The sequence below is a fragment of the Hibiscus syriacus genome, unplaced genomic scaffold (genome assembly GCF_006381635.1).
Source record: "Hibiscus syriacus cultivar Baekdansim isolate YM2019G1 unplaced genomic scaffold, ASM638163v2 tig00111708_pilon, whole genome shotgun sequence".
Taxonomy (NCBI): Eukaryota; Viridiplantae; Streptophyta; class Magnoliopsida; order Malvales; family Malvaceae; genus Hibiscus; species Hibiscus syriacus.
The window spans coordinates 2,167,598-2,191,226 of NW_024063159.1; the positions used below are offsets into that span (position 1 = coordinate 2,167,598).

Consider the following 23,629-nt stretch of genomic DNA (forward strand, 5'->3'; position numbering starts at 1 on the left):
CTTAACTGCAGGAATAGAATTTTCTTTTGCCTTGGCATCAAAATCTGGTGCCTTAGTAGAATCATTAGTAGAACCCTCCTCCTTGTCTTTCTCAGTAATGAGATCATCATGTAATTTAGCTTCACCATTATCAGTAGTGGGAGTAGAGTCATCATGTTGTGCCCCACTAGCCTTGACTTGTTGATTGATTTTTCTCACACTCCTAAGAGTTAACACATTACAATGCTCTTTTCCATGCCCTTTAGTGACTTCAGTATCACTTGGAAAACGTCTTTGCTGACGCTCTTGCAATGCTGTTATAATCTGGCCAACTTGACCTTCCAAAGCTCTCAGAGACGAGCTATGGCTTTGAAGTAAAGCGCATTGACTTTGAAGTAAAGCTCCTTGATTCTTAATTGAAGTAGAATGGTCTCGCAGTATTGTCTTCGTAGTATATATGAACTCTTGAATGGTAGCTTCCAATGAACTTATGCTCGTTGAAGTTGAAGCTCCTTTGTTGGTATTATGCCATGGCATACCATTTTGGTGACCTTGAGGCTCATTGTGATTCTGCTGCCGAGTAAGTTGAATAGTATTGTGGGCTCCTTGATTTCCCCATGAGAAATTTGGATGTTGACACCATCCAGCATTATAAGTGTTAGAGTAAGGATTATTGTTGCCTCGATTGAAATTACCTACAAAGTTGATGGACTCATGATTGATCAGGCATTCGCTCTCATGATGATTGCCTTGGCATAACAGACATGCCAAACTAGTTGCTTTCACTTCCTTTACCTCAGTGGAACGTTGTAAATTTTTTAGCATGTTAGTGATAGATGAGAGTTGAGCGAATACCAAATCCTTGGTATCTAACTCAAATACTCCAGATTCTCTCCTCCCACTCCCAAGTCTTGAGGAAGGAAACTGATAATCATTGTTAGCAATTCTGTCCAAGATAGCAAACGCCTCTGTAGGTGATTTATCCAGTAATGTCCCATTTGCCGAGGCATTCAGTAACATCCTCGTGGGTGCATTGACTCCATTATAGAACATAACTACTTGAGTCTAATCGTGAAAACCATGATTTGAAGACTTCCAAAGCAAACTCTTGTAACGGTCCCAACACTCATACATGGATTCGTCGTCGCCCTGGCGAAAAGATCCTATTTATTCCTTAGTTGAGTATTCATGTTTGGTGGGTTGTACCTCAATAACAAACTCTTGCAAAGATCGACCCATGATTTCATCGAACCAGATGGTACACCACTCAACCAAGCCCTTGCTCGGTCACACAATGAATACGGAAACAACTTTAATTTCAGAAAATCCTCATGCACTCATTCTTGGTGGAAAGAATCACAAACTTCCAGAAAATTACGAATATGCTTCCTTGCACCTTCAGTTGGCATACCCCCAAACTGCCCAATGGAATTCAACATGTTAAACATGACTGGTTTCAGCTCAAAGTGTGCAGCTTGAATTTCGGGTGCCATAATCCCAGGATTTAGATCATCCAGCATCGGATATAAGTAATCACGATTAACACGTAACCTTCCAGCAGGTTCAGTATTTTATAATGCCACGACATTATGATTTTCATTATCTTGACCAATGAATTGATTTCCAATCTGATACATATTTCCTCGAGCGCGTTGAGCACGTCTCCTTTGTCTAAAGAGTCTTTCAATCTCTGGTTCTATTGGTTCCAAAGGCTCTTCAAAATTTCTTCTAGGCATACACTAAATAAACTTGAAAAATAATAAAGAAAAAATATAAAGTAAACTATACAGAAATAAAAATGCAAAAATAAAATGCTCTGGCAAAACTAAATAACTTCAGGCTGCCAATCCCCGACAACGACGCCAAAAACTTGTTCGCGTATTGTGAGTACTATAAAATTATAAACAAATAATGTGCAAGTATACACAATCGCTCAAGTAATACAGTGATGAATGAGTATCGTCTCCATAGGAAATGGGTGAAATTATAAAAGTCTAACCAAAGCAAAACACTACTCTATCTATGTATAGTTAGTGTTGATATATACAATGTCACGGCAAATGAAAATTGTATGAAGGTGGATGTAGATGAATGGACTGATGGTGTAGTAAATGGAAATGAAGTGGCAAGAACAGATGTTTAGTGTTGAAAATGGTGTAATGTCGAGACAATGCAAAATGGTAAAAACAGTAAATAAACAACAAATAAAAGATGAGTAGATAATCCTTACACGACAAGCTCCCACTGGAATGAATGGTAGGGATTGATTTAAGGATGCTAAACTTATCTCTCAGGTAGATTTAAGTTATCTAATCTTTACTTACTCAACAGGGGTTTCCTAAAGTGTTCCCTCTAAGCAAATGAACCTAACAGAATGGAATGCCAAGGCATCTGCTCTCACTCAACGATGTTGACATACCACACTATTGATAAAATCACCCTTTTTAGTCGTTGAAATCCTATCCTAGTCTCTCTTAAGGGATTAGGATATAGTATTCCTAGGCTGGTTCAAAGCCCCTTGAAAATACTATAAACCATTGCTTATGAGGATCTTGTCTTGTGTTTCTCTTGAATACTACAAGTATTTTAGCTTAGGTTTCTCTTGAACACCTAAACTTCATCTAAGAAATGGACACTCTCATGCCTCTTACAAGCTTAGATGGTGAAGCATTCATAAGCAAAACAAGCAAATAACCAAGATAAACATAAATATACCATTAAAATAAAGTTTAAACAACCATAAAACCAACCACCACCAAATAAGTTAGTTCATGGCGGGGTTCGAAATATCCAAAGAACAAGCCTTAAAATATTCGTTCCAACAACCCAAAAACAAATAGAAAAATAACAGAAAAATGGAAGTAAGAAGAAGCCTTTGACGCGCGCCACCGGAGGTCTCCTCGGTCACCATGAACCACCTTAGCTTGCTAGCTCCTCTCGGATGCCTAGCTCACCACTCCTTGGAGCTTTATCAATGGAGGAACACCCAAGGAAGAAGAAGGGAAAACGAAAATAAAAATGAGAGTTTTTCTGCTCTATGCGTGTGTTTATGTGTGTGCTTCTCTTTTGTCTCTCCAATGAGGTGTCATATATAATAAAAATATATAGGGGTAATGATGAGGTTGTTGGGTGCAAAATAACCCTTATACCCTTAGAATCACACCATATGTGTGAACCTTATCCTCCAGGTGGCAGTGGTCCTCTAGCAGGCAATTACAGCAATCATTTCATGTGCAGAGCCAGCTGTCCTCATACAACTGTATCTTTTTTTCGTTTTCTGCGCCAGAAATGCCAAGGCATTTCAATATGCTTCAGCAGCGTGTGATGCCGCGACATTACTTCCCGAAGAATCATTTTGTCTACTATTCCTTGCACACCACAAACAACTGCACATTTCTCTCATACAACACCATTAAGAAATAATACAACAATACCACCACACATGCAACTATATGCAACTACATGATCCTAAAATGACTAAAATGGGCTTTTAAACAAACAACAACTTAAGTGAAAAAGACCTTAAAAGTAGCCTTTTTAGGAAGTTTACACCTGGCTTCCTTGGCTGCAAAAAACCTCTCCAAATCAACTACGGGTCACCTTTTCTTTCCCCCTTGCTCTAGACCTTTCTCTTACTTCCTTAGCTAAACAAAGGTAAGAAAAGGATTACCAACTTATGCTTGAAACTAAGTTTAAAACACTCTATACAACTTAATAATACTCAAAACAGGCTTAAATCTTTTGATTCTCCTAAACCTCTCAAAAACCCATTTTTGATAACTTAACCAAAACTTGAGATTTAAGGCTTGAATTGAAGCTTGAAGGATGATGATTAAAGCTCCTACCTTGGATGACTCTAACTAGGCTTAGGACTCCAAAATCTTCCACCTTTTGTTGACTCTTGGAGAGAAAAAGAAGAGAGAAGAAAAGAGAAAATGGGAAAGGAAATTTGGTAAGCTAATGGGGGTGATATTTCACGTGAAATATATTTAAAATAAGGGGGTTTCTATCCTTTAACCAAGCCATGGTCAAATTGCTATTTTGGTCCCTCTCCTTTAATCCTAAATTAAATTCATCACTTCTCCTTACTTTTGGGCCAAACTTAATCCCAATACCCTTTTGAACTGGTCTAAACCGATCTAAGAGATCTAATGGGCTCGATTTATGGGTCTCGGGTTGACCCGAACTACTAACCCAAGATTCGGAGTATTACAAAGATAGAGTGAGCCACCTTTGATTGAGTACTTTTGTAAACCATCCTTATTGGGTGAGACATTTTGTATCACTACTCATATAATAGTGGAAGGCAAGTTTGCACTGGACTAGCGTCTCATGATTTTTCCTGATTTGTTTTTTACGTATCACCAAAATACTATATGTTTTTGTTGTTTTTATATTTGTGCCCATCTCAATCTCACAAAGGAAAAGAGTTATTCTCATATACAACCGTCTTTTCCCAACAATTTCCAATCGCACTCATATTGTGATAATCCATAATAAATGTGTTGGATTAACGTATCTCTATCTAATAAATATAGGTGAATCAAACTGATTTTTGATTATACATATGATATTATTTAGTAGTAAAACTTATTCAAAGATAAACTACTATACTGATTAATGTTAAAAATAATTATTCTTATTCAAAAGATAGAATATAATAAGATTTTATTAATGGTAGAAATTTTACTCCAATTAAACTTTAAACATTTTTTATAGTAAGCTCACAGGCCATGCACTACATAAAAATGAAAAACAAAAGAAGAAAAGATTGAAACAATGTTTTAGTAACAGTTTCCAGTATCTTTAGCGTATGAAAAACTCTGCTGCTTTACCGAATGACAGTGAAGAAATCGATGAACCTTTTTTCATAGTTATTGACATGATTATTCCCCCATGGAAGTAGTACCCGCAAACACGGGCCGTGAATGAAGGAGATGGCCGGCAGCGTTGATTCCATTGATGCAATGGCCCGATCGACCGGGGATGTTGGTACAAGAAGAAGGGCCGGAAGGTGGCACCGGTCCCTTCTGAAGCGACTCGAAATTGGGCAGGACTTGCCTGACTAGTTGCTCCCCTTGCCAGTGCCAAGGCCTTATGGCAGCTCCGAGTTGTGCAGTAAATGAAATGAACAAAAGGGTGAACAAAATTGAAATCTTGAAAACACTTGTTTGTTTGAGGACTCCCATTTGTAATTAGGTTAAGAGTAATTGGCTTGGATTTGAAGGTCTGGTTTGCTCAAATATATATATCGTTGCAGGAACATGGGCTTTGACCTGGCCAATACGGCATGAATTTTCAAAGTCTGATTCTATTGTGAATTTTCAAGCAATACAGGGAAACTTGTGTCCCAAAGACGGTGCTTAAATAATATAAGTATGATGGGAAACCAATGTTATATTTACAAGTATTCAAAGTTGAATATTATGAGCAGGAATCGAATGAACTCAGTAGTAAAAAAATTATTGTTATTCTTTGAGATCCTTGGTTTGAGCACCAGAAATGTTAGGGGTGTAAATGTTCAATATCAAATGGTTGAGATACCTTTAAACATATGTCTTACCTTCTATTTACCTCATATTTATAAAAAAAAAATTGAATATTATGAATTTAGTATTCTGTCAACCGTTGACATATTGTCATTAGTAATACTAGGGTTATTGATGTTAAAGGTTTGAATTCAATGACAAGGAAAATACCTGTAATATAGTAAGTTCAAACCAACTGCTCAAACTGGTCAAACACGTTTTAAGTCTTACGGACATCTTTGATTTTTACACGGCCGAAACTGAAATACGTATTTTCATGGGTATTCACTGGTCCATTGTTAATTAATTAGTCATGGTCTATGTTTTTATGTTCCTTTACGTAAAATAAACTTTCATTCATTCAATAGCAAGGAATATGAAGATGTGGGTTAGAATTTTATTTTTGTTTCTAATTTTTCAAAGTCTCAAGCCCGAGGAATATATTTAATACTTGATATTTTTGTTTTCAATGTATGCGATTGAATCTGGACCATCTTTTTCAGTCGTGAAAAATAGACAAAAAAGACTTTGTAAATGTTCGAGGTGCTAGGTTAGAGATTGACGATTATGGAGCTGCTTACTTGAAAACGTTTCTTAGGTTTATAGGTTAAACTGATGCTATAAGGGTTTATCAGTTTTACATAAACAAAATACAATTGAAATAAAATAAAGGTCGATATTAAATCGAATTTATCCCAAAATAATGAATTTAATTTTACTTTTACCTGGACAGACACGCTTTTAAGATGTTGGGCTTAAACATAAAATGGAAGTGGACTCATTCACCATGGGTAGGGAGTGGGCATGGGTAGGGTTGGGTCGGATTTTTGGCCCACCCGACCCGACCCGAGAACAACTACTCTCCCACCCGAAATCCGACCCGACCAGCATAATATATACCCTCTACCTGACCCGAACTCGACCTGACTTTTTGAGATAAAATCCGAACCCAAACCGTCCCGACCCGAAATAATAATAAAATATTATTTTTATTCAATAAAAACAGTGATTTAATTTAAAAAAAATAATATATAGAGGGTATTATTGAAATTATTCCTAAATATATAAGATAAAATTATATTTTTCCAAGTCGGGTATTTTCACTCTAAACTCGAATCCGACCCGAACATGATTTTTTAAAAAAAAACCTGACCCGACCGTCGGGTTCGAGTCTCATGCCTATCTCTAACCATAGGTACATTTTATTACGGAATAATCTAAGAAATATATCAATTTTTTAAATAAAATTAGATGATCTATATTTTTACAAACAGTTAGATATTTAAAATTCGATTGGAATTTTATGTTCACTGTTTACATAATTGAAAAAAATAAGTCTATCTATACACAAGTCGCCATGACCATCCCTACGTATATTCATTCCAACTTAATACTTTCCTCAACAATTGTAATCATCCATAAAATTTGCTTCTTATTTTCAATAACTGCATCATTATATTTCCACTGACAAAAGCTACGTTTTTTAGTCAACCAACATGGCGCACAACCCACGATTTTTTCATGGATATATGTTGACAAGGAATTAAAAATAAAAGCATGTTTTAATCATCAAATTATTTTTATGTCAAAATTACTTAATGTTAAGTTTTAGTTTTATTTGATTATTCATTTTTAAAAAATTAACGATGACGTTAACGTGTCATCATGAGATAATGACATGTCATCTTTGATGTTAATGTGTTATCTTTGATTTTTTTAATAGCGGGTCATTAAAATGAAATTAAAACATAACGTTAGATCTAATTTAAAAAATAAAAATTGAGTGATCAAAACTAAACAACAATGGTAGTTAAGGTACTGCGCTTGTAGTTTACCCAAAATAAAATAATGTAAAATTAGAATGATTAAAATCATATCAAGATGGGAAACGAAAATTAGCCACATTAGACGAGACGAAAACAATAGTTAAATTTTGTTGCTGATCTGTATTACCAAAAAAAATATCAAGATTAAAACCATAACCACATTCTAAATTTAAAAATTATATAAAATTAAATTTGGAAAATAAAAAATACAAGTAAATTGAATGACACATGTATCATTCTAAATTTTAAAATTACACAAAATTAAATTTGAAAAATATAAAATATGAAGTAAAATGATTAATTACAATTGTTAACTTTCACTGTCGGAGCACATTTTGAAGAAGCAAGAAGGTAATGAGAGAAAATCCATAATTCATAATTAAGAATGAAAAACATAATTAGATATCTAATTATTGTGCTTCTTTGAGTTGAGAAGAACCCAAGCAGTCTTTAGTATTCCTTTATCTAGTTAAAAATGTCTCTTTTGTGTTTTAAAATTGTCACACTTATATTGTCCCTTTAAAAAATCAATAATTTTTATTAAATATATTTTATTTTATACTTTTTTTTAGTTTCTCAATAAAGTAAATTTTAATTTTTTAAATATAAAATTGTTATTTTAATTTTTTACAATAATCTCTTATACAAACTTTTTCTTTCAAAACTACTTGAAAAATCAACAATGAACACTAAAAATGGGACCGAGGGAGTATTTTCTGAAGGTGGTGGGAGATGTCATGTGGATGAGCCTCCACTCTTTGCCGCTCCGGCAAGACCCAAAGCCCGTCGCCGTTCCTTACCATCCCTTTGTTCTCGTCCTGCCGCCAGTGTGGTGGCACCCCATACTCCCTCTTCAAGAAGTTGCAGTCCTTGTTAACAAGCGCGATGTCCCTCTTATTAGCCAAGCAGAACCGTCGCCCTTTGCCGTGGTAGCCGTCGAGCAAGTGTAGATGAGCCTCGAGATTGTGGGCGCAACCGAGATCATTAGTCGGATTTAGAAACGGGCTGTGGGAGTGATCCAGCCCAAGTTCAATGCCGACATGTGCGTAACTCCATGGAAAAGAAACAGCCTCTTCTAAATACTTTTGGAACTGAAGTTTTTCGTTGGCGAAAATCCCCGGCACCGTCGGTACTTTATCGTGTACGTTTATCACTCTTAGTACCTTAACTCCAAGCTCTTCACACCTCTCTTTAAACTTAAGATTTCCCACTCGAGGGCCTGCAAAAGAGAACACCGTGATCGGTATTTCATCGGTATTATCTCCATCGTTAACGATATTAAGCCCTAATTCTGCAATATCATAAGCTGTTATTATAGCCAAAGCTGAACCGAGACTGTGCCCTGTGATTGTGATACTAAGTTCTTCCCCGTCGTAGTACTCCACGAGCCTTTTAATCTCGGCTAACACTTGTTCACGAGCCGAGAACGAGCAATAGCTACAATTTCTTTCTTTCTTGGTGTACAAGTCATTGAACCCTAACTCCATTTTAATGGAAGGGTCGTCGGAGAAGTTCGGGGAATGAAGAATGTCTTTGAGATCATAAATCCATTCGACATACGAGACGGTTCCCCTCCATGAGACGACGATATCTCGTCGTCCCAACCGTTTGACCTCGTCTTCGTCGGTGCATACGGCGACGTACCCCATCCAGTTTGCGTGCGTGCTCCAGACTCTGCTCAGCTTTGATTTCTGGAAGAAGTTGGGGAGGTTGATGTCGGAGGTGGCGTAGAGGTATCGACTGATTTGGTAGCCACGGTCGGCCATGCCGAGCTTTTCGAAGAAACGGGGTCCTTGGTATTTGCAAGAACCGCAGTACTTGGAGTGTGGATCAAAGTCGAAAGAGTCGTAGCAGGCTTGAGCGAATTCGCCGTAGCGGATGATCTCGCGGCGGAGATGGGAGTTCATGGGGTCGAGCAGTCCATCCCAGTCGTGGCGGCCTTGAATTTCCTTCCAGATTTGGGAAAGCAGTCTCTCGTCGTCTTCGTTTAAGACCAAAGTTTCCTCTACCGGAGGAGTGGTTAAACTTGACAAGGATGTTGTTGAACATTTTATGGCTTTTTGTAGGTAAAGATCTTTGGTTTTGTGGTTGGAGTTTAGTTTTGATGTGGGAGGTAATGGGAAGGTAGCATGCAGAATGAACTTTGGGTAGTTTAGAGAGAAGAGTTGTAAGGAAGGGGAAGCCATTAGACTATCTTCTTCTCTACCAGGGGTTGTTCGACCTTTAAAAGTGGTGACAAAGAAAGAAGAAAAAAAAGGAGAAAAATCTTCAAAATAATTGAATTGTCCGATAACTATAGAAAACTCGAGAGAATAAAAAGCATGCGTTTGATGTGAAATTGAGGTGCTGTTCCACTATTCAAAGTATCCCACTATGGTCCACTTTTAAGGTATTTTCGAACTATATATAAATTCAGAGAAATTCTTCCACCACTTAAAATTTTTAAATTCTCATCTCCCTTCTCTAACCAAAATTTAGCATTTAATTAGGTAAGGGTTCTCGGGCTATTTTACTCAAAAATCACTCAAATATTATAATATTATCTATCAGACACCATTTCTTTAAATTTTACCGATCTAGCACTAAATTTTACTTAGGTGGACTGAAACGCATCTCTTAGAACGCTCTTTCCAGGGGAAATGTTGACATGTCACAATATGAGAATGCACGTTTCAAGGAATGTGCCTTCCAGGGTTTTCTTGTCACATTAGATTCCCTAAAAGCATTTTAAAAAAATATACTTTAAAAAAATTGAAAAATAAAACTATAGAGACTAATAGTGTATTTTAGTACATATTAGTTCCATGAGTTGAAGAGTTTAATGGTGTTAGTTTATATAGACATATTAGAGTGTTTATGTTATGTTTCTTTACAATGTGAGATAAAAGCTAAAATGTGTATTCCTTAACTTTTTTATCTCTATATCTAATGCATTTACTTATACACTATTGTTAAATTACATTAGATTAATATTTATTATTAAGGTGTATATTAATTAAGATTATATATTTTTTATATGTTTATATATTTAAATACTTATTTTTTTAATTATGAGTTCAAAAAAATTAAGTAACAAAAATTAAAAATATTTCATTGACATATAAATGTATTATTTATTAAATATGATTAATTAGATTGTTGTGTGATCCTAATTGTATGATTATATAACTTATAAAAATATTTATATTATCATTTTTAAACTAATTTATATTATCATTTTAGTAGTAGCAACTAGGGATGTTCATGGACAGTTAACTGTACCATTTAGCCTAAACGATCGGTTAACTATTATAACGGTTATAAGATTTTTCTAACCATAACCTAACAATTAAGAAACAGTTATCTGTTTATCAAAATCTGTAACCATAACATTAACCGTTAACATTTTTAGCGATTCAGTTAACCAAAATTATTTAATATTAACCGTTTGGTTAATTAACTTGTTAAATGTAACAATTATACCGGTTGAAACGTGTTGTTGTTAAGTCAAAATAAATAGGCTTAATCTTAATAAACTAAATAAAAATAAGTAGAATAGTGAGAGTAAGGGTCGATCCATAGGGACTATGAGTTTGACAATTTCCTTGCTTTTGATCTTGCTTCAAGCGTGATTTGTGAAAGAAATTAGAGGGGAGATTATAGAGAGTTGAAGTGAAGTAATAAAAATGATTGAAATAAAATAAGATAGTAAATTAAGAAAATAAAATTCAATTGGTAAAAATCAGCCTTGGGCTAAAGCATTTGCCTCAATTTTAATTGATCCTTGAATATGATTTATCTCCGGGCTCATGCCGATTACAGTCTACAGGGCCCAACCCATGTAACTTGCTTTTCTCTCAAATGAATCGAGAATCTAAAATCAATTTTCAGATCTTAACTCTTTGTGAGTTAATAGCTGCAATCGCTTATTAATTCAACGCTTTTAAATTCTGGAAAAACCCGACTTGGATTCTATCTTCTCAATTGAGAATCTAACTCGATTTCAGTTTCCCTTAGCGGACTACCACTAAGTGTGTTCTCAGGAAGTCGAATGTGCCACAGTCCAATCCTTCCTCCCAACTATTAACCGAAACTGAAATTCAATTCCAACGTGCACTTTTTGAAATGAAATTGCTTTATTTGTAAAAGGATGATTGATTACTGATCCTTGATTTTTGAAAACTGAAAATGTAACCCTTGAGGGTATGAAGTGCTTTTCGATCCTCACGACTTAGAATTGAGTCATTGTTTTAGCCTTTGGCTATGAAAAACTTAGCTAAGTATTATTGAATTCATGCTTAGCAATTTAAGAAAGTAAACTAAAAACTTGAAAATAAAAAAGGAAAAAACTTTTATAAAAACTCAAAGAAAGAAACAAGAGTTGAATGAATTCTGAATGAAGAAATCAATGCTTAGAGGCATACCCCAATGGGATATTTATAGTCCTAAAAAAACCTAAAAGATAACATTTAAAACTAAAAAGATAATTACTGAAATAAAAATAAAATAAATCCTAATTTGAATTAAAAATTTCGGCTAAGTCTTTGGTCTTCACGCCACTGCTGACTGGATCTTCTAGAAGCTACCGACTGGGCCTTCTAGAAGCTATTAACTGGGTGCCACGTCACCTGCCACGTCAAATACCATGTCATCACCACGTCAGGTGCCACATCAACTAGTGACTATATGCCATGTCGGGTGTGTCATGTCCGAAGTCGTGCCCACTAATTTGGTCATTGTCGTAACCGGTTTTCGTCCTGGTATGAATTTTTACTTGGCGGGAAAAATAAAATGAATAAATAAATGATTTTGATTTAAAAAAATATTTTGGGAGTCGCCATTGACCTTTTTGAGTTAGGTAGGTTAAATACCTAAAAACAATCTTTTAAAATAGTTTTTAAGAAAACATAATTTAAAAGATAAAATGATCTACGTATAACCAAAAACTTTTAGTAAAGAAAGGATTCGTGGTCGGTTACGTTTAGGGAAGGATTAGCACCCTTATAACGCCCAAAATTGGTACTCATTAATTATAAATTGTCTATATTATTGGAAATTAAAAATTCAAAGAAATATTTAATTCATAATTTTGTGATTTCAAATTTATTACTATAATTTTAAGAAAAATGTATTAACTTTTATATATATATATATATATATATATATATATTTATAAATAATATATTTATTTACTTAGAAATATCAGAAAAAGACTTCTAGTTGCTTTAAGACAGTCATTTTCTTAATATTAAAAAAATAAATAAATATTAAAATATGATTATTTTTCCCAAAAGTAATTTATATAAAATTAAAATTTATAAATAAGATTTTTTAATAAAATAAATAAATAAATAAAATAAATATTATTCATTATATATATATATATATTTATATGACTAAATAATAATAATTAAATATATTGAAAATAAACATATTGAAATTTAAATAATAAATTAAATATAACTAAATAGTGACTAAAATAAATAAAATTAAAACTATAATATTAAAATATAAAATGAAAGTATTTAAAATTAGTGATTAAATTATAACATATTAAATTTAAATGGTCTAATTCGTAATATATTATTTAATATTACAGTGGCTAAACATTCTATTTTACCTATTATTAATTTTGGGACTAAGATAAACATAATTAAAATAATATAATTTAAATGTAAAATATTAAAATTCACAGACCTAATTCTAATTTAGCCTTAATTAATTATTTTGGGATTAAAATAAATGTAATCAAAATTTTAGGGACTAAATGTGATATTTATCCTAAATATATAAATATATATAGGTAGTGACTAAAATATAATAAAGTAAAACTTAAAGGCAAAATTAATATGCTCATAAATGTATTTCAGTGATTAAAATGAAAGGATTACAAATTATAAGGTATTGTGGACAGGGTTTTACGTTAAATTAATTACGTAAAGGTTCCTCCCTTAAACGACGTCGTTTAAGGAAGGATATATATACCCCCTTTAATCGGCCTTAAGGCCAAATTCTCTTATTTCTCATTCTCTCTCTAAGTGAGAGAGATGAGAACTCTCTGCCCTCTCTCTAGGATTCCCTCGTCGGAGGGAATCCAGTCACCGCCGGCAGCCGTATGCTTCCGTTGACGCCGTCGTCGGTGGTCGAAAAAACACAAAAATTTCCCAAATGATAGATCCGAACGTCCCATTTCCCCTAAAAAGTCTCATATTTGCGTAGATCTACAAAAAATACCTTCGGTATTTTGTTTCTATAGCGAGATTTGGAGGCTCCGACGACTGTGTAGCTCCTCGGTGGTAAGTCCTTCAATCTCTTCAATTTCTTTCAGTTTTTTATTGTGGATTTATTGTCGGTTGTGTGGGGTTTTTTGTGATTATCTTATTTTACAGATTCGGTGGTTTTATAACCACCACCGAGGCTCGCTTTGGACCGGTTAATAGGGCTCATTTCGGTGAGTCACCAAACCTATGGTGGTGACTCACCTAAGAGTGGCGACGTGTGCGGTGGCTTTGGCTCTTCTGGAAGCTTCTTTTGGCGTTGTGGCAGTGAGCGTCAGCAGCGGTTGATGGGAGCAGAGGGGGCGGCGACGACGTGGCCCTAGGGTGATGATACCCTAGGGTTTTATCTGGAACCACGTGGGCTGTTGGATCAAACCTAGATCCAACGATTGTTGTTAATTGGTGGCTGGAGAAGAAGATGAAACCCTAATCTATTTAAGGTTTCCAAACTTAGGTTGGTTCGGGTTGGGCTTCTCAGATATGGGTCTGGGTTCTTTAAAATGGGCCTTGGTTTACTGTTGGGCTCCGGGATTTGTAAAATGGACCTGTTTGTAATAATACTAATAATAATAAAAATAAATAATAATAATATAATAATAATAATATAAATAAAATAAAATAATATTAATATTAATATTAATAATAATAAAAAATGGATAAAATAAAAAAAATAGTATCTTCAGCTGCCCCTCTTTGCTCATTCTTGTGTTAACAAGAATAGGGCAAAGAAGAAAAGATAATAAGTTTTTTTATCCATCTGACTTCACTTGATTATGATGGCAATGTTAAACAAGTTCTTTTATGGGATTAGTTCTTCTCATTATGAACTTTTCCACTGGGGATGACAGTTTATCTCCTTCTGTGATGTAATCTAGCAAAAAGTAAAACAAATTCTTCTCATTATGAACTTCTTCTTCCTCTTTAGATGAGTTCTTCTCATTATGAACTCCTTCTGGAAATGCTGATCTTCGAAAGAGGGGTTGTTAATTTGGCTTCACGTATAATGAATTAAGGCTATGTTGAACAAATTCTTCCTCATTATAAATTTCTTCTTCCTCTTCAGATGAGTTCTTCTCATTATGAACACTTTTGGAAATGTTTATGCTGATCTATCTCCTTCTGTGATAGCGTCATGCAAAAGGTAGAATAAATTCTTCTCATTATGAACTTATTCTTCCTCTTCAGATAAGTTCTTCTTATTATGAAATTTCTCTGGAAAAGTGTATGCTGATCTATCTCCTTCTGTGATAGAGTATGCAAAAGGTTGAACAAATTCTTCTCATTATGAACTTCTTATTCCTCTTCAGATAAGTTCTTCTCATTATGAACTTTCTCTGGAAAATGTTGATCTATCTATTGATGAATTCGAGCAAAAGGTTGAACAAGTTCTTTTCATTATGAACTCTTTCGGAAATGTTGATCAATTGAGTGATGGATTCGAATCCTTGCTAAAATCTTTGAAATTCCTGTCAAATATTCAACATGGATAAAATGAATGAAAATTCCCCTATTTTTGCAAATGTCTAAATATGATGCATGAATGTTAAGTTTATCTTTATTTGATTTCAAAGTGGCCAACTCGGTCTTCCTTCACTTAATCAAAATCATTTCAAGCTGGTATTCTCTTTTTTGGAAGAGACTTTATATCATCTTTGCTTCATTTGTGTTAAAGTCTCAGAAGAAATGTTTCATTCACAAAATTCTTGCCGCGATCAGAATTATGACCTTGTTACCCCATTTTATCATGGATAACACCGGCTTTCTTTGTCTGGACTTGTGTAGAAATCCAATAAATCTTTCTTCTTTGAAAAGAGAATCTATCATCTTTGAAGAGAGAATCTATTATCTTTGAAGATAGAATCTATAATATGCTAAACTGAACATAAATTAATTAGGATAGTAGTGTCTGTTTTGATTTGACTCTTGAAACACATCACAAGGAGGATTTATCCTAATTCTTTTCATGTCTCCACATCTAATTGGATCTTGACCAAAGCCATTCAGACCATATCATGTCGAGATGCTTAACAACAATCTACTGTTCAATCTTAGTTGGCTCAACTAGTTTCTTGTTGTTAAAATTTCAGCTCCCCTTATGTGGAAAGAAATCTTCATCATATCTCACTTCTAACCTTGGATTTGAAGTAGACAAATTTCATTTTGGATCAATGAATAGAAACACCATATGATCGCAACATTGGTTCAACACCATAATTATTGTTTTGTAAAAATTTTTAGAACACATTCATTCTTTCCTGTGGCTTCTGCCTAATGTTCGTAAAGTATTTGACAACACATTCATCCTTTCCTGTGGTTTCTGCCTAATGTTCGTAAATCATTTGACAACACATTCATCCTTTCCTGTGGTTTCTGCTCAGATGCCTTATTAATAAAGCTCTTTCATGGTGTTTGGAGTTTTTGTATGGCTTTACAAGAACACTTAAGAACAAAGCTCAGTGGGAATATCAATGGGACACTTTGGCTTGCCAGCATCAAATCACCAAAATAATTCAACTGTATGATGAACAAAGAAATTATGTATAGTCATCTTGACTGTCACTGCTTCACCATTTTCATTCTTCATACCTTTCTGTTTGATTGGAGATATTTTCTCAAAGTACCCTGTTCCTTGCTAAGAATTTCTTTTCTGCTTTTTCTGTTTTACTTGCTTTCAAATGACTCTATGATGGTAATAACTTGTTCGCTTTTCAACAATGATTGTAAATATTGATAAGACTTACTTTGGATTCCATGCACTTAAAAGTATTAACATAAAGTGATAGCCAGAAATTTTGTTTGTTTCAAAATTATGTTAATCCATTTACAAGATGTTTATATAAAAGAATAAATTGAATTTCGAAAATACATTGAATTTCGAAAAGATAAACTTGGAATCTATTAATAAATATATAGAAATGTATTCAAAGTTATGGCAAACATAGGAATGATAAAAATTCAAATGACTCAACAAATTATTAGCATAAGTATTTCTAAACTAATCAACTTGATATAATTTAGAGCACTGAGGTAAACTTATGTCTGGAAGATCTTGAACGTTGCCAGAATGCTTGTAGATGTGAAGTTCCTCCCAAAATATCAAGCTCTTAAGAGAGTTTAATTGCTAGATGCCTAATATCAACATGCATTTGAGCCTCCCTTTTTAGGTTTTCAACTCAAATCCTTCATTTGGTTGCAATATGCCCTTTGCGGGTTTTCAGCTTGACCCTTATTTTCTATTTTATTTTTTGTTTTTTGTTTTTTCTCTCTTTTTTTCTTATTTTTTTTCTTCTTCAAGCATAATATTTCTTGACAGAATCTGAGTTTATTGGGTTTCTCAGAACTTTTCCATCCATTTCTGCCAATATCAACGCTTCTACAGAAAATGCCTTTTTTTACAACATATGACCCTTCCCAATTAGGCATCCATTTACCACGAAAATCTTTATGTATAGGCAAAATATTTTTCATCACTAGATCACCCTTTTGGAATTCTCTTGGATGTACTTTCTTGTCATAAGACTTCATCATCCGTTTTTGATACATCTGCCCATGACAAATAGCTTTCAATCTCTTCTCCTCAATAAGGTTCAATTGATCAAATCTAGCTTGGGTCCATTCAAACTCATCCAATTTTACCTCTCTCAAGATTCGAAGTGATGGGATCTCAACTTCAATTGGTAAGACTGCTTCCATCCCATAGACTAAAGAAAAAGGCATTGCCCCAGTAGATGTTCGCACAGTAGTTCAATATGCATATAAAGCAAAAGGTAACTTCTCGTGCCAATCTTTGTAAGTTTCAGTAGTCTTTGTAATGATTCTCTTGATGTTCTTATTTGCTGCTTCAACTGCCCCATTCATCTTTGGGCGATATGCCACTGAGTTTGCATGCTTGATCTTAAACTGTGCATAAAGTTCAGTCATCATTTTGTTGTTCAAGTTCAGAGTATTATCTGTAATGATTCTCTCTGGTAGCCCATACCGACAGATTATTTCTTTCTTTATAAATTTACAAACTGTATACCTCTTGGTATTGGCATATGAAGCAGCTTCAACCCACTTGGTAAAATAGTCAATTGCCACTAGGATGAAACAATGTCCATTTGAAGCTTTTGGTGTGATTGCCCCAATGCCGTCTATTCCCCACATAGAAAATGGCGAAGGTGCAGTCATTACATATAAAGTGATGGAGGTACATGAATCTTATCTGTATGTACCTGACATTTATGACATCTCCTTGCATAATCAATGCAATCTGTATGCATATTAGCCCAATAATACCCATATCTCATTATTTTTCTAGCCATGGAAAGACCATTTGCATGTGTTCCACATATCCCACTGTGCACTTCCTCAATGATGATTCTGGATAGTATTTACACATCTCAACAGCATTTGATCATTGCTTCTTATATACAAAGTCTCGCCATCAATAAAGTATCCAGCAGCCATTCTTCTTAATGTTCTTTTATCAATCTCTGATGCATTTTGTGGTAGCTTTGATACTTGATATATAGCAAGATATCATAATACCATGGCTTTCCATCTGCCTCTTCTTCCACACTGTAGCAATGTGCAAAAAATTCATATACTTGCATTTTGATAGGCATCATATCAACTTTCTTAGTTGCTTGAAACATAGCAGTTAATGTAGCCAAAGTATCTGCCATTTGATTTTCCTCTCGAGGGAGATAATTGAAGGTGACTCTCTCAAATTCTTTCATTAATTCAAGGATAAAATCTTGGTATTCCAACAATTTGGGATCTTTCGTTTCCCATTCTCCTCGTAATTGATTCACCACTAACGATGAATCTCCATTTGAGAAATTTAATTTTCCTTTCTATGGCTACCTTTAATCCCATGACACAAGCTTCATATTCCGCCATGTTATTGGAGCAAAAGAACTCCAATTTGCTTGTAAAAGGATAATAAATATTTTTTGGAGAAATTAACACTGCCCCAATTCCTCGTCCCAAGGCGTTGGATGCTCCATCAAAATAAAGCTTCCAGGATTCATCATTTGCTTTGAATTTTTCATTCATGAATATGCACAACAAATCTTCATCTGGAAAATTAAAACTCAGAGACTGATAATTATCTGATACATGACTGGCCAGAAAATCAGCTATGACACTTCCTTTTATTTCTTTTTGGTTGACATATACGATATCAAACTCGGATAATAACATCTTCCATCTAGCCATTTTGCTTGTCAAAGCTGGTGATTCCATTAAGAACTTTAAAGGATCAAGTCTAGATATTAGCCAAGTAGTATGATATAACATGTATTGTCTGAGTCTTCGAGTAACCCACACCAAGGCACAATATAATTTTTGTATTGGTGGGTATCGAATTTCACAATCAGTAAATTTCTTACTCAGATAATAAATAGCTTTTTCTTTTCTTCCAGATTCATCATGATGTCCCAGTATGCATTCCATCGAATTTTCAAATACTGTTAAGTATAGAATTAACGGTCTATCATGCACTGGTGATACTAAAATGGGGGCATTGGATAAATATTTCTTAATAATATCCAAAGTTTCTTGACATTCATCATTCCAGACTTCAGGATTGTTCTTTTGAAGTAACTTGAACACTAGATCACATTTGTCAGTTAATTGAGAAATGAATCGAGATATATAATTTAGTCTCCCCAAAAAGCCTCGAACTTCTTTTTTTGTGTTAGGTGGTGGAAGATCTTGAATTGCTTTTACTTTATCTGGATCAATATCAATTCCTTTTTTGCTGACTATAAATCCCAAAAGCTTCCCTGATATTACACCAAAAGTGCATTTAGCAGGGTTGAGCTTTAATTGATATTTTCTCAATCTATGGAAAAATTTTCTTAAATTTTGAATATGTTCTTCTTCGGTTCAGGATTTGGCAATCATGTCATCTACATATACTTCAATCTCTTTATGCATCATGTCGTGGAATAGAGTTACCATTGCTCTCTGATAAGTTGCCCCTACATTTTTCAATCCAAATGACATTACTTTGTAATAGAATGTGCCCCACATGGTTACAAATGTTGTTTTTTTCCATGTCCTCAAGGTTCATTTTTATCTGATTATACCCTGAAAAGCCATCCATGAAGAAAAACCATGTATGTCCTGCAGTATTGTCCACCAATGTGTCTATATGAGGTAATGAAAAGCTATCTTTCGGACTAGCTTTGTTAAGATCTCTGTAATCCACACACATTCGAACTTTCCTATTCTTTTTCGGTACTAGAACTATGTTGGCTACCCATTCTGGATATTTGGATGCCTGTAGAAAACCTGCATTTATTTGCTTCATCACTTCCTCTTTAATCTGCAACAACATTTCTGGCCTCATCCGTCTGAGATTTTGTTGAACATGTTTATATTATGGACTGATTGGAAGTTTATAGATCACTATATTGTACTTAAAATAGGCATATCTTGATAAGACCAGGCGAAGATATCTTTGAACTCTTGGAGGAGATTTATCAATTCTCGTTTTATATGGGCCGACAAAGTAGTACCAAATTTCACCTCCTTCATTTCTTCATTGGTTCCCAGATTTACAGTCTCAATCTCTTCTTTGTGAGGTAAAATTTGTTTATCTTCTTTTTCTACCAATCTTAACAATTCGGTAGGAACATCACATTCTACTTCATCCTCACACTTATTGATTTCTTCCAAACATACAGACCGCTCTAAATTTATCTCATGATTAAATTTAAGAATAAGCATGCTATTAACATTGTGACACCTACAAATTTAAATCAGACATATTTCCGAAAGGATATAGTAAATTTATGAAATAAATATAAATAATGAGAAATAATGAATGTAAAAATATAAGGTATAAAGAATGATTGCCATTTGAGAATTTTAAGAAAACTTTTTGTATTTGATATTAAGTGAACTTAACATAACTGGCCTTACAAGACAAAAACTTTTCATATTCTTGGGCTAAAACATAAAGGTTGGTTCCGAGTATTACTCTAAGTTAATATTAAAAACTACAGAGAGATCCTCAACAGTCCAATTGTTGAGTGTTTCACCAGGAAAACAAGGGCGAATCCCAGCCAAGTATTTGCCAGTCTGGTGGTCATTTGTAATCATATTGATAACTAATCCTTCCATAGCTTCCTCAACCATGCCTTGATCTTTCATCAACTTTTCTTCTTTAATAGCATCAACAAGTTGTTGTTCTACATTAACCATTCCTCCGGCTTTGAACATGGACTTCAAATGAGGGAAAGACATGCGTTCCCATGGAATTTCTTCTCCTTTCAGTCTAGCCCTTCTATCTTCACCTCTTCTTTTCATCTCTTTGTTCCTTTGTTGAGAGTTAGGCTTAAATCCAAGCCCAAAACAATCTTTCTTCATCTTCATACTTACAGGAACCGAACTTCCCTGAAGATTCTTTCCCAAACCTTTCCCAATCTTAGCTCCTATGCCTAAAGTCTGTCGTACGACCATTTTAGTGCAATCAGACAATCTGGGATGTGGAATTTTGCTTCCCTCAGCAATAAAGGTTGCATTGACAAATTCCAAAGCTCGGAAAGAGCACTCGAGAGCATCATCATTGGTTTCAATATACTGAGCATCACTTGTTACAGAAGCAATGATTTCTTCCTCATCTCCTACACATATTAGTTGACCATCAACAACGAACTTCAGTTTATGATGCAATGAAGAAGGAACAACTCCTGCAGAATGAATCCATGGTCTCCCCAATAAATAATTATATGTAGGGTGGATATCCATTACCACAAAGTCAATATTGTATATGACTGGTCCGATCAACAATAGTATTTCCATTTTCCCCAATACCTCTTTTTGAGTGCCATCAAATGCTCGTACTATGTTTTGATAATTCTTCATGTGCGATTTATCCACCGGCATCCTTTGAAGTGTAACTAGTGGCATCAAGTTAAGAGAAGATCCATTATCAATCAGTACTCTTGGCAACACATGGCCATGAAAATGTGTGGTAATATTCAAAGCTTTCACTGATCCCATTCCACCTTCAAGTATTTCATCATCAGTGAACGTTATATAATTATCAGCATCTATGTGCCCCATAATCTTGTCAAGCTTGTTGAGAGATATATCTTCAGGGATAAATATTTGATTAAGCACTTTTATCAAGGCATTTCTGTGTACTTCTGAATTCATCAACAAATCAAGAATTGAAATTTGTGCTTGCTGTTATGTAGTTGCTCAACCACACTATATTCGCTATGTTTCATAAATTTTAAAAATTCTTGTGCTTGTTTTTCTGTTACGGGCTCATTAAATGTTGGTGGGAATTCATCATCAAATACCTTTTGGGGTATCACTATAGCTTTTCCCTTTGCTTTTGCCTATTTTGATGCATTCGATGTATCGGGAGAATAACACCTCCCACTTCTTGTAAAGAATCCGACTTCACTTACTGATTCAGATGTCGAATCCAGACCCCGTTCTTTCTCTTCTACTTTTTCCAGAGAAACAAATCCTCCTACCATTGAAACATTGGTAGTATAATTCCAAGGTACCTTGCGGGTATCCTTATATGGAAATGCTAAAGGAGTTGTGATAACCACTTTCGGCTTTGTTGGTGTAGGATTCACTGTAGATGATTTCACAGTGATAATAACGGGATCACTTGTTCTCTGCATAGGTTTAGAATCTTCTGATGCACAAATGTCATCTTCTTTTCTTCTTGGTTATTCTTCAAAGAACTCTATTTCTTTACCATTCATCAATTTTTACACTAATCCCCTAAATTCAGGGCATAGTTGAATTCCATGTCCCTTTTCTTGATGATATTCACAATAATTCTCGCATTCATTATGCTTTGGCTTGAATTCTTGTTGAATCATATCGGATAAGGATAATTGTTGAAATATCCAACCAAAGGGAGATTTAATTTCAGAAACATCGGTTTTTGTTTTCATTCTATTCTCTTCCTGGATTGCGTTCACATTTTTATCTCCATGATTTGGCAGCGGATGATATGATGTAGCTGGTGAATTAAATTCCAATTTTCCAGTATTAATCAAATTTTGGACCACCCTTTTGAATGCCAAACAATTTTCAATAGAATGACCCGTAATTCCGTCATGATAAACACAGTGGGCTTTTATATCATACCATGGAGGGAATGGTGGTTGTATAGGAATCAATGGATAAAGCCTTATTACATCTGCCTTCAATAGTGAATCATAGATCTCAACATAGGGTACTGGTAATGGTGCAAAAGAAGGCCTCTCATTTTCCCTGCGAGATCCTCTGGATTCCGTTCGATTAGTGTTTGTTTCCTCTTTCTTAACCCTTGGCTGGGTTATCGTAACACTTTTCGAGGTATCCTTGTTGTAAGTGTTCACATTGTTAACTTCATTCTCCTTTTTTCTATACATAGGTCTTTTGGAACTAGACCCCTCACTTGATTCCATTTTGCCACTTTTCATGACATTTTCAATGAGTTCTCTCGAAATGACCAAATCTGCAAAATTTCTAGTTGCATTCCCCATTAAATGGCCTAAATATGGGGCCTTTAAAGTGTGGACGAACATCACTGCGGCTTCTTTTTCTGCTAGTGGTGGCTGAACTTGTGCCGCTATATCACGTCATCTCTAGGCGTACTGTCTTAATGTTTCATTGTTCTTTTTCTCCAAATTTTGGAGAGTCCATCTATCAGGAACCATATCTGTAACGTGGCGGTACTGCTCTAGAAATGCTTTTGCCATATCTTTCCAGGATCTAATGTGGGCTTTGGTCAATTGAGTATACCACTTTAAGGCTGGTCCTGTCAAACTATCTTGAAAGCAATGAATTAACAATTTCTCATCTTTCACATGACCTGCCATTTTGCGACAAAACATGGTAATATGAGACGAAGGGCATGTAGTACCGTCATATCTTTCAAATTTAGGAACTTTGAACTTAATGGGGAGGATTAGGTCTAGGACCAAACTCAACTCGCTGGCGTTAAACCCATAGAATGATTCAGTTACTTTTACGGATTTTATTCTTTCCTCCAAGCTCTTGATATGTCTAGTCAATTCTTCATTGGCTT

At 34.6% G+C, this 23,629-nt stretch overlaps 1 protein-coding gene across 1 annotated transcript; it reads right to left on the bottom strand.

Moving 5' to 3' along the window:
* Positions 1-8,022: 8,022 nt before the first annotated feature.
* LOC120168068 (phospholipase A1-Igamma3, chloroplastic-like) lies at positions 8,023-20,892 on the bottom strand. Its single transcript, XM_039176910.1, has 2 exons — positions 20,661-20,892; positions 8,023-9,554 (listed from the first exon to the last, which is right to left on the bottom strand). Exons 1-2 carry the CDS (start codon positions 20,890-20,892, stop codon positions 8,023-8,025), a joined length of 1,764 nt encoding a protein of 587 aa, XP_039032841.1.
* Between the last annotated feature and the right edge of the window lie 2,737 nt (positions 20,893-23,629).

Excerpts from the sequence above, each read along its gene's own strand:
- LOC120168068 (XM_039176910.1), bottom strand. The coding sequence starts at position 20,892 with ATGAAAAGAAGAGGTGAAGATAGAAGGGCTAGACTGAAAGGAGAAGAA. Across the intron at positions 9,555-20,660 it reads TACAAATGACCACCAGACTG|GTCGAACAACCCCTGGTAGA; the intron begins GCAAATACTTGG and ends CCACTTTTAAAG.